The sequence below is a fragment of the Prinia subflava genome, chromosome 3, assembly GCF_021018805.1.
Source record: "Prinia subflava isolate CZ2003 ecotype Zambia chromosome 3, Cam_Psub_1.2, whole genome shotgun sequence".
In the NCBI taxonomy this organism is placed as follows: domain Eukaryota; kingdom Metazoa; phylum Chordata; class Aves; order Passeriformes; family Cisticolidae; genus Prinia; species Prinia subflava.
The window spans coordinates 50914583-50929620 of NC_086249.1; the positions used below are offsets into that span (position 1 = coordinate 50914583).

A 15038-nucleotide genomic window follows, 5' to 3' on the forward strand; every position below is an offset into this window, starting at 1 on the left:
TCAGGTCCCAAAAGTGAAATCAAGGCAGCACATTAATCAACTCTGCTTCCCAGTCTCTGCACTTCGGTCTTTCCATAGTTTATTTTTTCTGGCTAATGTAACACTGATTTAAAAATAGGGGTACATTATCCTCCCAAAATACGTACAATTCTGGTATCAGCAGTGGAATAAGCTCATTTAGATGAAAGGAACCATTTTCTTTCTGTGGAATAAAATACCTTATCTGCCTGTTTGGGTTACACTCCAAGTGTTCCGTCTCCTATGGCATATAGGGCTGATGTTGCATGCAAGTCATCTGCTTAGTGTCCTTTTGGTATGCTGCTAGAAAATATTTCCCTTAACAATTCTTCAGTGTATGCATTGCATGGATCACAAAAAGAAAAAGCTGCATTATGGAAGAAGAAGCATAAAGGAGTTTAAATATACTCAGCTAATGCATGAAACTTAATGGCTATCTCTGCAGCTGGGAGGGAGAGAAAAATAGTGTCTGAACACCTCTTGTTTATTTTTCACTGCTGTCAGTGACCAGAATGCTTTAGCAAACATTTTACAGTGAGATGTAGAGCCTTGTTCTAAATACTATACTTCAGAAAAAATACACAATAGTGCAATGGAGAAAGTGTATTGGGAAAGGAAGAAAATGTGCTTGCTTTATGTGTTAAAAAAAGTAAACTAAGTTCATTAGTTGGTGCCATAGTTAATTTAATAGCAGATGGTAATTTTAGAATTTCTTAGACATAGGAATCTTGGCATAAATATAGATTGAAAAATTGATGAAGTGCAATTTCTCTAATTCTTTTTATTTCATAAACTAGAGAAACAGTTCTACAGACTCAAGAGAAGTTATTTTTCTGCTGCAGTTCAGTTGTGTAAAGCCCATACATCACATAAAAAAAAATTAGAAAATGGTATAGTAATACTTTATTTTGTTCTGGACAAAGCAATGTTGTCATGTAATTGCTTTTTTGCTGAGCTCTTTCACTTGACCCTGCTTGCTTATTATAATGTTTTAGGTGCCATAGCTTGGGGTTTATTGACCTTTGTTTGTTGCCCATTTGTTTTATAGTTACTGAATATTGTAAAGCATGGAAAGATTAGTGTAAAAATGATAATTTGGTCCTGCTTATTAGAAATGATGTGGAAAGAGTGTTAGCAGTAAATTTCGTCTTTCTCAGCTTTTATTATAAAAGCCTGAAGGGCTGCAACACTTCCAGCTGGTCAGCATTAACCCATGCAGTTCTTGAGAGTGTGACTTTGGATGGGCCAGCCTGAGGAATGGTTGTGTGAGGGAAAACAAGGAAAACTGTGTGTTAGAGAAAAACTATTTGTAACAACTGCATCTGAGCCATTTTTTTTCCTACATGTGGTCCTTTCAGTTCCTAAGCAGAAGTGTTGCCATAACAATTGGGAACTGAAAATAAGTACTTTCAGGTTGCTGGTCCATGCTTCTCTGACGAAGTGCCCGACCCAGAGCAGTGTCACATCTCATGGCAGCCACCAGGTGCTGGCACCGTTGGACTTTTTTCTAACAAAGGCACTGCCTCCACTTTTCCTTCTGGGCTTACACATACTGGGGTATTACCTGCAGCCTGTGAGTCAGGTGTCAAGCTTGGCTGTGTGCAGCTTGAAGAGCCTGCTCCAAACATTCCTGCCTTGCTAAGTCAAAACATTAGAATATTTCATACGAATTTAGACCAACACCACAAACAATACGGTGTCTATAGAAGTAAAAATTGATGTAGTAATCAAAATTCTTTCACTGAATGAAAGGTCTTCCAAAATACAAGTGAAGAATCAAAAAGATGTGTTAGACCTTTACAGTGGTACTGGCAAGAAAAGTCATGGATGTTTGTGCCTTCTGTCTGCTGCTCAGGTAGGGAAGGAGCCTTGCAAGATTACTTCAAATGCTTTTATCTGAAGAGTTGTATTTGACTAAATCAGGAAGCTCTTTTAATAAGGACTTAATTTTCAGGTGTGAATTATAGAGAAGGTGTGTCACAGTATGTGAAACTTTTGTCCATATATAACAGAAGTGGTTCGTGGCTCAATCCCTCAGTTGTAGGAGTAGACTCGATACCTACTAAAAATGACTAGCACATACCAAAAAAGATCTGCCCCAAGTATTCTGAGATCAAATTAACTTTAAATTTTAAACTGAATAAATAAATTAATTCTTAAATTTAATTAAAGCAATTTACTCTATATAATTTACAATCTGATTTTTTAAATTTAATCAAAACACAAAATCATAGAAATAAATACAGCTGTAATACTTCCAAAGTTATTTTTTCCCTGAACTCTTTAGGCAATACTAGCATTTTTCATATCAAAAACATCCTGTGTATGAGTTTGTGTCTAATAGAAATTAAAGAAAGATAAAATGTAGAAAGAAAACCTACTGTGTACTTCAAGTGGACCATGTAGATTAAGTTATGATGGTACAAAGAAGCACATAAGAGGAAAAACATTGAACACTGTATTTACATGAATTCTAAGAAGTTGCACAGCTTTTTATTTGCCTTGTTACAGAAAAAAAAAAAAACAAACTTCTGCAAATTAACTTGATGGCTGCTTGAAAGGATTAATTCAGAAACACAATACCTGAGAAGGACTAAAAGCCCTCGATTTCTAAAAGCTTCCCAAACTGTAAAAAAAAGAGTACCTTAAATTCTGTAATTTAAAGGTAAATATTTATTTTAAAATCAGGAGATGCTAGGCTTCTAGAAGCATTTGTTCATTGCAAAACTCAGTAGGTAGTTTTGTAACTTTTCTTTGCATGATCAGCTACGCAGCAGTGTCCTGAGCAGTGAGTTTTCTGAGGTAGAGTATCACCCACTAATTCCAATGAACAAGTTTACAGTGCTTATGTGACACTGCGCCTCCCGATCACCCCGATCCCTGATCGGGGACCCTGGCCAGCTCCAGGCACAGCAGGGAGCTGGGGACACTCCTCAGTGCCCCGGGGTACCGAGGGGCAGCTGCGGGCGGTACCCCGGGCACGGGAGGGCTGTGTCAGGAGAGAGCAAAGGCTGAAAGAGGCTCTGCACATGGGATCAGTCCAGATCGCTATTGGTGACTCTGGAGAGACCCCAGACCCAGGGGGTACAGACTGTGCAGAGAGGCTCTGACCCAGGCTTGGAGCCAACAGCCCCTTTAACAAGGGGGGAACCGCTCATCAGTCAGCGGGGGAAGGCTGGGGAGGGACCGGGGTATGTAACACACAACGAGGATAACCATTGAGGGGAGACTGGGGAAGGGACCCCTGCTTTCCAGCCTATCACTCGATGCCCTTCTTAGAGCCTTCTAGAGAAAGGGAAGGGTACATCAAGTGATGGACAAGGGATCAGGGAGGGGGTATGAGGATTGACATATAAAGGGGAGGGTACAAACTCTTAGTGATTACATCATAGAAAGGAAGAACCTTAAGCCAGAACAAAAGCAAACAAACCACAACACTCATGAAAATAATTTGTACTTCCACCTACACTTGGTAGGTCATCCTCCTAATATTTAAGAGATGGCTATCTACTTTTAGCCCTTTTATTTTAGCACATCCCCAGCACCTGAAGAGATCCAGTGAACTGCTAACTTTTATTCCCCTTGAGCAGGCATTTCCTTTGTGTTTGAAATGTCATTTTATGTAGTCAATCATATTGGACTTTTCTGATAGTAATTTTTACTGCACCCTGTAAACAGGGGTAGTAAGTCAATACTGGAGGTGCATTAGACCTTAGTGGAGCAACTATCAGTCACTGTATTTTGAAATATACATTCAAGATGTATTTCAAGTTACCAAAGGTGTCTCTGTATGACAGCTGTGCCCATTGTTTGCAAGGGGAGCTGAAGAAATGTCTGTCTGACAGGCCTGCTCTGAATCCTCCCCTGAATTGTGTTTATACCTCTATTTTTGCAGCAAAGGTGGGAAATGTAATTAGTGTATAATGACAGCTACAACAGTCCCAGAAACAGGAGATTGATTCCCATGATGGCTGAAAACCCCACTATGCTGTATGTATAATCAGGCCCAGTTTTCAAGTTCTAATTAACTTTATTAATGTTTAGTGCAGGAAGTACAAAGGCAACTTAAACAAGGATATAAAAAGCACTGGAGCATTGAAACACTGGTTTCATGTAACTGACTCTTATTGAAAGACATATTTTTCAGCATTTTGTAAAGAAAAATAAAGTCATGTAGAAGAAAGATATTAGATTCTTAATACACTCTTATTATAAGGAAGCTTTAAATAACGGAGCAAAGAGACTAACAATAGCTCCCTACTTGGTAACATAGGTAGCAACTCTTTCTGATGTGCAATTAATAAATATGATAGTGAATAAACAACACTGTACAGTGACAGTGGGATAAAAGAGATGCAATCACTTGCAAGACTCCTGTTGTGCTAGCAAGTAAGACTTTATGGGCTACTGGAAAATGAGTTTGTGAAAAACCAATTGAAAAAATCTTCCCCATTACATGTTCCTTTTATAGAAACATATTAATTCGCATGTGAAAAGATTAAATATTACACTGGTAAATAACTGTGAAGACATTTTCCCCCACTAAAGACACAATTGCAAAACCTTGCAATCAAAGCAACTGTATATATTATTTTAATATAATAATCATAACAGCCTTAAAAGCAATGATACATTAATTACATATTAAGTACATTATTTGCATAGATTTTTTTTTTATTGCCCATGGATTACCATTTGGTAAATACATCTATAATTCAGCAAGCTTTGGTGCTCTTTGATGAGCTCAAACTGGAATATGGCTGATACTGTATATTATTGTAATTGTAAAAGACACTATAATGATATATTTTTGGTGCTTTTGTCTCCTAAATATAGAAATTACAGTAGAAAATATAAGAATACCTTTTCTGTTAATTATTGACCCTATTCCCAGGCATGATGATTTAACAGTACTTAAAAGATATTCCTATTTTCAGAAGCACTCAAAACAGATGGTTAGCAGCCTGTCCACTAAAAGGATTGTGCTTTGGAAAAATTTAGTATTTATTTTCTTCTGATACTTTTCTTATGCTTATTAAGTAAAAACATACAATTAAAAAATCATCTTGCAGTTATGCAAAGCTCTAGTATTGTTTTGTGTAGTCTTCCAAGCAGAGTTTAGAAGCAGATCATTCATCCAAAGAGAAGTTAGGAACTCAGAAACATGTAACATCAAAAATAGAAAATTACTTTTTCTTTAAAGATGAAGTGTGTACTACTGTTTTTAACTTTTATTTAATCTGTTATATGATTATTCTATAGTGCTCGCAGTCTTGCCAAGAGAGCTTCTACTTCTGGAATAGCTTCTCCCTTAGAAGGGGACCCGATACGATCCATTTTCCTTTCTTTGCCACCTTCTCCATGACAGGCTTCCTTTCTCCCAACAGCCTTATTCAACATCTTGGAACTTGTTTCCACATCATATGTAACTTCTTTGGTGACCGGGCTTCTTGTCGAGTTTAAACTGATACTGTGGTGCGAACACGGCTTCTCTGGCTGTCCTTTCTGGTTCTCTGCAAAAGACAAATCAAGCAAACCTTGTTTCACTATTAAAACACTCACTTTCGATATTCTGTAATATAAAAAGACCTCTTGATCAGACATTTTACATGCAGATGATGTACTACAAAGAGTAATGATTGCCAAGGAGGCAAGATAAAATATATTATCACTTCAAAAGCAGTGGACTCGGTCCCTTGGAGGTGATACAGACTTTACATGTCTTCATTAACATCCATATTTCTTACAAAATCACAGATATAGACTGACAGGATTCTCCTTTCCTACTGGAGTCAACAAGGTACCTCTCAGTGTCTTCCAAGGTTTTACCTTGTTAATTACATTTCATACATATTTTTAATTGTTCAGATTTTAAAATGTATTAAAGAATCTATTTTAATTGAATTATCCATTGTAATACCTTTCCTTTCCTTTGTGAACTTTTAGGCAGCTAAGTAATTTCAAGAAATTGCATAATTCACTATTTTTTGCTAAACATCACTGGCATTGCCTGTCACACAAAGTTGCACTCAGTTAATATCCAGGCAGGAGTTTTGCAGGTTTGGCATGTATTAATAGACAGATTTCATTCCCTACCCCCCTTCCAGATCAAATGACTGTTTTCCAAACCAGCATATGAGTGGTTTCTCTCATAGATCTCAAACTTTTTAAAAACAGGCCTACTCAATATTCATGTAACCTTGAGCAAGGCTTGAAAATGCCTTCAACACACTTGACATGACATTTAAAGTTTTTTGGTTATTCGCTGAAAGATGTTCCATCATCCCAATAGTAATGACTTTGGAGCACAGGCAGTCACTCATGACAGTGTGTTTTATGTGAGTGCTGAAAATTCCTACGGAAAACAGCTTGTACATTAAAAGGCAGCTGCTGAAGATATTTACTGCACTGTCATTCCCTGACCAGGGGCTCTCGGTGATGGATGAGGATTTTACACACTTTCTTGGACAATCTCAGCAGATTTTGTAAGTACGATCACCTTTTGGGAAGTAGAGGAAAATAAATACCTCCTTTCCATCATCTTCTAAATCAGATAAACAATTCTTAATTAAAATTTCTTAAGACAAATTTGACACTTAGCTGAAAAACGTAATTTTTTTTCACACTACGGAAAATAGTTTGACCTTGAATATGCAGCAGCACAATGTTCCTGAATCACAGGAGGCCAATGAGTGGTTATGAACATATCTTTATAATTACACGTAATAAACCCATCATATATAATTAAAATATCCCTTATATGTGCACTCTTAAATATCTCATTCTACTTAAATGTTTATGCTTATTGATTCTGAACACATATTTGCAAGCTGATAAAAGCATGCTGCCTGTGTCAATATACAAACTACCAGCTGCACCCCAGACCTTTCTGTTTACATTCAATTTAGGGGCAGCAGGAAAAATAGTTGGTGTTAAAATATCAACAGTTATAAGTATAAGAAAACACATTGTCATATCATCAGAGATGAAGCACAGCTGTTGGATTTTAAAAACGTCTAAAAGAAATGAGGCACTGAAAATAAGCTTCCCAAATGTACCAACAAATTTTAACTACTTTTCACTTCAGCGGTCTTAACCCTAAAATGTGAGGATGAATTAGGTGTGGTGAACTAAACTGTGTAACAGATATGGGGAACTCTTACGAACTGAGGCCTAAAAGTAAAATCCAGCAGTAAAATCCCCCCGTTTCTCATAGTGTACACAGGACAGAGTACAGGTGCCTTAGAGTGAGATTCACAACTGCAGCCTAAGCAGGGAACTGCTGCAAGCTAGCTATTAATAAGTAGTAGCTCATGGGATCTATCCAAACTCCTCAATCGCTTTGAAACTCAGTAACTAATTGAGGCTTTCACTTCAGCGTGTCCCATAAATTGCCGCCTACAATCTGGAATTGTTGTATAGAGATAGGACAGAGTTAAACTCAAGACAGCCGTGCCTTTTTTTACCCCTTAAAACAACAGAAATTGTGAATTTCTAGGCATAGACTAATAAGTGCAATATTTAACTTGAACGACCAGCCTCTCCCTTCACTCTGAAGGGTCCTGCAACAATGAAAAATGACATTAGGAAAGTGCCTTAAATACTGTTTATGTGAGTGGTTCTTGTTTCATCTCCTTTGCAATGAGAATGTCAAGATTTGCTAGAAAAATCACAAAGTCTCACAGTAGTGATTAGCAGCATTCCTTAATTATGAGAACACAGCCATGTTACAAATAATATTGAGCAGCTAGAGTAAATTAAAAAAAATAGTACTTGGACATATATTTTATCTGAATCCAGTATTATCATCTAAAAGTTGTTATTTCAGCTGCTTTCTAAATCAGGTGGCATCTTTACTGCTTATGCTCTTCAGTCAAGGAGGAGTTTCTCCACAAAGCATTGTTGTGCCTAAGTGCAAGTCCAGTATTAGCAGATGTGGAGGCAGATAGTTCCCTGTTTAGCAAATTGACTGTTGTGAATCTCATTCAGAAACACTGAATTTTGCTAGGCCTTGCTCAGAAAGCATACAAATTTACTTACAGCCCTCGATTTCACTTTAGTAAATGTGCATGTAAAGAATTAACTGGTGTATTACTTGAGGTATATATGCTGCTCGTGGCATTCTTATCAGAGTGAAAGACAACTTCTCTTGAAATCAAAGTGGTTAGGCACTATCAATGTAAAAAGTCTCACTCATTCCTCAATTTTTTATTTTAAGACAACAGAAATTAATGTGTCTTAAATCAAAACTCTTAAGCATATACTGCTTCTCACAGTGATTCAAAACTCGCATGCATTGGTGATTTGGTACCACATCCATCCCACTGCCTTGACTTTGGATTGTTACCTTACCTCCCTCAAATCCTGTGATATCGTGGTGAAACCAAAGAAGTTACTTTTCAACCTGTCAGTATTGAGGTGAGTGGTTTAAAAAAAGACAAGCACATCTTGCTTGTGAATTCAGAGCTACATGGCTGCAAACTTTTCCAGGTCAGCATGCAGCTTTGACCACAACTGTGGAAAAAGTGGACTTCCTTAGTTCCATATGGTAAAGGCTATAAAGCACACAGTTATTTACTTGAAAGCAAAGTCAAGAGTCAAGGTTAACTGACAAATAAGTACGAGAACAAACAGCCATTAATTTACTGCTATTAGACATTAAAACCTTGAACCACCAGAGTAATGAAGTTCTGGAATTCACATATATACATGCAAGAGCAAGAAACCATAACCAGTCATAAGCAGGAATTTGATCTGAAGACAGTACTTGATACGGCTGTCCAAACAGCCAGGACATGCCTTAGTGACATTGGCCACCTTTGTTTCCAGAAAAAGGGAACACACAGAAAATCCACAAACCATACAGGTATTAACAGTTTTCCTAATGTGCTTTGAACCCTTACATCATAGACTTACATAAATTTGTTCTGTGCTTTTGACAATAAGCTATATTTTAAACAAATTATGTATTTACACACATGGATTGGTTCAGATACACTTCTTAGGAGCTGAATATATTTAAATACACAGAAGGTTAAACAAAAACAACTCATGGAAAGACACTTCTGCATGAATTCTTGTTAAGAAGAAAGCTTACATTTCTGGAGATGCACTATTTGTCCACCTACTGTAGCAAGGCGCACCTTCCGGCAGTAGCAAGACAAAAAGAAATCAGACATTAAAAATCACTAGATAAAGACAGAACTTATTAATTTCCTGTATATACTGGAAGTAGTTGAGACAAGTTTCTACTATGTGGTCACTTTCATAACTGAAATTTGACATTCACCCATATCATAACGATCACTATGCAGATTTAAAAAAAAAAAAAAAAAGAAAAAAAAAAGGCAATAATTTTGAATTCATTTTTAAGTTTTCTAAATGCTCAGGTGATAACCCATAATAGTTTTGACTTTACTGCTAGTGAATGCTTCCGGGCGTGGGTTAGGCAGAGATCACATTGTACACTACAAAAGTCTCAGTGTTCAGATTCTGTATTTAAATCTTTTCTTTTCCTTGTTCAATACTGAACTTTTGTGGGTCCTCCAGACCTATTCAAATGCAGTTTTTGGAGATACTTATTGCCTGAGCATTGCTGTTAATCAAAACCATTCCAAAGCTATATGCACAAAAACAAGAGCCAAAGAGTTACTATCGTCTAGATACAAGACTTCTAACAGCAATCCTCAGGAAATTCAGTTGACAGAAAAATTAATAGATATAGCTGTCCACAGTTTAAATTATGTCCTAACACAGAACAACTTATAACAGTATGCTTAGAACCTATTAAAGGATACATCACATTCAGAAAAAGGAAATTGTGCACTAGCATCTGAACCAAAAAAAGATCAGAAGTATGAGACCTGCCTGTTGTGAACTTGGGGAAGCAAAATATGATCAGTTGGGAGATTTTAAAATCCTACACAATAGTTATATATTACCTTTAATAGAGAAGAAAAATGATTGCAAGAGACTCGCTAAAGTCAAGATAGATTTTTTAAAAACAATAATAAATATTTAATATTTAAAAGAATGTCGAAAAGCTTTATTTCATCAGTTTCTCAGTAAAAGTCTTGATACTAAGGACATATTTTGGTTTTATGTAAATACTTGTAGACCGATTGAAAAATAAAGTTGCAAGTACAATAAGGAGAATTGCATTGTGTGGCATTATATGCTTGTATTATAGTCATACATCTCAATGTAGGGCATGACAAAACTGTAACATAGAAAGAACAATTGCAGTTACAACCTCATTACATCTCTTACCAAGTTAACAGGGAAAAATGCTCAAAAACCCAGTGGAATATTTCTGATCTCAGTGACTTGTGCTCCACCTGCTACATCATATTCCTGAAGCTATGTCTATGCCAGTATTTTCTAAAGTCCACCCATACTGACATTACTGGCAATGCAAATTATTTTTCCATTTTAAGTCATGACTTGTCATTTAAGACATGTCCTAGACAATACTCTGAAGGAATGTCCCCAAGCCAAAGGGCTTTAGCTTGGATAAAGTAATAGCCCTAGCCACAACTCTTACCACTGGCTCCCCAGTTTGGTGCCAGTTTGTCTCTCGTTCCTCATCCCTGATGCACGGAACTGAAATTCTCAAAAAGCTACACCATGCTGATGCTGTACTCATGTAGTTTCCCAGCAAAACATCAGGGGAAAAGAACATGTATTTTTGACAGCAGTGCCATGCACTTATTCTGGATGCAGTTGTTTAGCATTCCCACAAGCTGAAATGCTTAAGGCAATGCAGTCTCTGTCTGGAAGTCCTGTCTATTTCTCACAAATTTCACTGACCACATCATTATACATGTCCCAGTGCAACCTTAACAAGTGAAGCTGTACTTAGACAATGGTCACATATGAACATCATGAGGATATTGGGGTGTGTCCTCATATGTTCCATCTAAATCAATAGATTCCAAACTCTTGGCTTTTTACTATCAGAACTGCCAAGAAGAAAATAATTAATCAATGTTTTCCTCTAAATTTTGAAATGACAGTCTCATTTCCTGTACCAACCTCTATCAGAGCCCCAGACACTGGACAGTTGCAAGCCCTGAGATTTTTCAGGCACCAATTTCCTTTAATTTTTACAACCCACAGTTGGCCTTCTGAAATCCATCCCCAGACCTCAGCCCTGGTGTGAGAACATAACAAGACTTCATTATCCTTCTCAAAGCCTGCCTTACCCCTCAGAACCAGAGATCAAATGAAAGACTGCTATAGCTAGAAGGTCCATCCGATATTACGTAAGATCATTCATAAAAAAATGGGAGAGCTTCTTTCTGGATGGTTTAATAGAAAATATTTTAAATACTTTTTACTGATTTCATGTTTTTTCAGTAATATCTCTGACTGACAAGGGTTGGCTTGAAGAATGTCCCTGGTAAAAGGAGCACTGTACCTTTTTACGGCTTATTTCAGTTCAAACCTGCAGCTCCAGCCCTAACACATAAAGGAGTGTGACCTGTACTCAAAAGATCTTTGCTTGATAAGTAATTTCTTACACCTTTGTATTTCATACTAAATGCTCACAACTCTACTAGTCTTAAGCAGACAATAACTCATGAGACATTAAAGAAGTGTTACTGATATTTGGAACATTTCATTTTTAAACTATGCACATTTCATTTAATAGTTGCTGCTGTTCTTGAGTGTTGCATTAAAAGGGTGTGAAACACAAGGAAGAAGCACTATCAGTAACCTCAATTTAGATGAGACAGTCTACAGAAATAGTGAATATAGGGGGTTTATGTGTATTTCAATGGCAAGAAGTATTATCAGCACACACTGTGACTAATACAGAGAATTTATAAAACAAAATTTCAAAGCCAGTCAAATACAAATTGTGAGCAAACTAATTTTTGACAAGAGGAACTATGCTGGATCAGCTCTGTTTTACTTGGCCCTAAAGCAAAGCCTTTAAAAATTCTTTTAATCCCTTTCCTACCTATATCTCCTCAAAGACTACTTTAAGTTCCTGCTGACCACTCCATTCAAACTTTTACCTATCTTTTGCAAAGACACTTTGCAATTGCAATGAGTTGGAACCAATTTCTCTGTTTAAACTAATATATTCTCACCTGTGATAAGACAATGACTTTTTTTTACAAGAAATGCAACTTTCACTTACAGGGATTTTAATAAAAGTCTTGAGTTCCTGTCAAGATGATAAGAGAACAAGAGTGTGGATCAAGCTGCTGACAAAAATCACCCAAGGTCAGTGACAGAAGAAACCTCTGCAGATGTCTTCTAAGACGACTATTTCAGACTTAGAAGTTTGGCATCCTTCCTATTTCACTTTGAATTACAGTTTATTTCCTGTGTTTTTTATGCATTTGTCCCCAAAAGAAGGCACATTTGGCAGTTTCTAGGAAAACTGCAAAATGGAAATTTCCAAACCAGAAGTCTGCTTTGTGGTCATTAATGATTTTTAGAGCATATGGTTTGAAACATTCTTGAAAAACTAAATTCTAAGTCTCTTAATTTCAAAATGGATAAATCATAAGTCATAACTTTAGTATTAATAACTAATAAACCAATCATATTTATGTCAGGCAAAGACAGTTAAAAGATAAATACTGATCTACATGAATACCAGTGGCATGGGGTCTTCAGGCCCCAGTAGGCAGAAACAATTCACTGCCTGGATGTTTATAAGATTTCTCTCAAGGTACAAATAGGACAAACATGAGCTTTTTCTCTTTTTTAAATCAAGAAATAACTAGGAAATGACAATAATAAATCTGGAAGTTAACATATTTTAAAGTATTTTAAATTTCTGGAATGTGGTTTATTACTTGTCTTATTTTGTTCACAAGTATATTGCAGCTTGCATTCCAAATCTTTAGAGTTAACAGTCAAAAACGATGACTAAGGCAGTGACCTGTGACAAGATACACAGAGGTCCATAGTCTAAAGCTACCCTCTTCAGCTGATGATAATTAATGTAGATCACACATACTAAACTGCCTTCGAGCAGTAGATACATCTAGTCTCCAGCCTGTCTGCAAACCAGCTACCTACAAATGAATATTGCTTTCAAGGTGCACTTTGATAAAAAACTTCAGGAATATGCATAAAGACTGCTGCCATCAAAGGAAAGCCTCTAGCAGATGCAATGGGGAATGATAAGCAACATGCTGATGAAAATAACTGGAATGGAAAAGAAACACACAATTTTGTCTTCTTTTACCAACCATTGAGGAAAAACACAGTAGGAAGCCTCCTACCTCTGGAAAATAAAACCCACAGCAAATCCAAACAAGTATATCTTAAAGACTGACCTTATATTTATGAGACACTACTCACTGCAGTTCTAAATGTTGCTGTTGCTTCTGTTCAGTATTTACTACTTAGCATACACACTGGAAAAAAAACCAACCCAGACAAACAAGCAAAACTCACAAACTCCCACAAAAATCATGCCCATCCCTTAAGAGGTTCAAGACCAGGCTGGATGGGGCTCTGAGCAACCTGATCTAGTTGATGGTGTCCACGCCTATGGTGTGGGTGTTGGAATTAGATGACCTTTAAGGCCAATTCTGACTCAAACCATTCTATGATTTTATGTATTGTCCTCGGGTGACTTTATGATGCTTGTATCCCCAACTGTCTGTTCTGTTTACGCTGGATATTAACTTCTGCACCTTTAAGACTGGTTGTGAGAGCAAAGAGGTGTTGGAGCCCATGTTTCCATGGATTCTCCACAGAGAGAGAAAAGTACAGTGGTTCAATTAGAGCCTTTAGAAAAATTAGAATATATTAAGCCACATATACATAAAGTAAAGGTTTAAGCTTTAAGAAAATACACTCCAAGTGCCTAACTGCTAGCATAGAGTTCAGAGCTTCCAGCTTAGTGATATAATTTTAGGCATAACAAAAATACAGTAGAGTACTGCTCATATCTTTAGATACAATTTCTACGCTAGTAAAGTTTTTTACGCACAATAAGATAGAGTTTTTACGTTAGTAAGATAGAGCTTTTTATGTTAACAGATATGCTATATGATATGCTATATGCGTAGGTATTTGATACTGTTTTTCATAGTTTTTTTGTAGTTTTACAAACTTTAGGAATTGGACTTAAATTGGGTAGCTTACAGATAAAGACACGAATATGCATTTATGATTTATGGATAAAAAGCCTCCAGGTTGGGAGTGGAGGCATCGATCGATCTGTTTCCGATCTATTGATCCAACCTCTGCCATCCACAGCCTGAGGGAAGAGCCCTGCCAGGGAGCTGAGATGGGATTTATAAGGTGCTCTCTATTGCAGTCCTTGCTGCTTGGGATCAGGGCCCCGGGGTCCGCCTGTGCCTCTGCAGCGCTTGCCACGGGAACTCTGCTTGGGGCTTGGGACCCTGGGACCCCTTCCTGCCACTGTGGCCCTGCTCCTGGGGACGCTGCTCAGGGTTTGGGACTCCGGGACCCCTTCCTGCCACTGTGGCCCTGCTCCTGGGGACGCTGCTTGGGGACAGAAACCAGAGCGGGATGTTGCTTTGCTCTGAGGCTCAGATTCTGTGTTAAATTGCTCTTTATCCTGATGTTTCACCTTTCTGGGATTTTATGCTCATAACCGTTGTAAGACCGCATATTCAGAACTCTTTTGCCTTCAGACCTATGCATTTATGTAATAAACAACTCTGCATTAACTTTAAAATGTCTTTGGACCTTTAAGATCTTTTTAACCTGTAGAAACGGCCTGTTGCAAAGAGGGCTTAGTAGAAGATTGCCATTTGTTTTAGAAACTGCACTCACTCCCCTGCATTCCTTCTCATGGACTGCCCTGTCTGCAGCACAGACGGACAGCGGGACAGAGATCTCCTTTGCTTTTAGTTCAATTTTTGCTAGCTGAGGCACAGAAGTTCCTCAGACTGTGGCTTTTCTTTTTCTTGGAACTGTTCAAACCTGCTCTGGACTGAAAACCCAGAGAGACACTGGGAGCTCACACCTGTGGCCCTCTGAGGCCCAAGACTCCCCACTGCAGCACCGGAGGAGCTGAT

General features: G+C 37.6%; 1 protein-coding gene across 1 annotated transcript in view; it reads right to left on the reverse strand.

The window, feature by feature from the left end:
* Positions 1–4036: 4036 nt before the first annotated feature.
* Positions 4037–15038, reverse strand: part of DIAPH3 (diaphanous related formin 3) — a 202368-nt gene continuing 191366 nt past the window's right edge. The window contains exon 28 of the mRNA XM_063392194.1: positions 4037–5531. Coding sequence (XP_063248264.1) covers positions 5275–5531 — 257 coding nt within the window. The 3' untranslated portion in view covers positions 4037–5274. The remainder of the gene's footprint in view (positions 5532–15038) is intronic.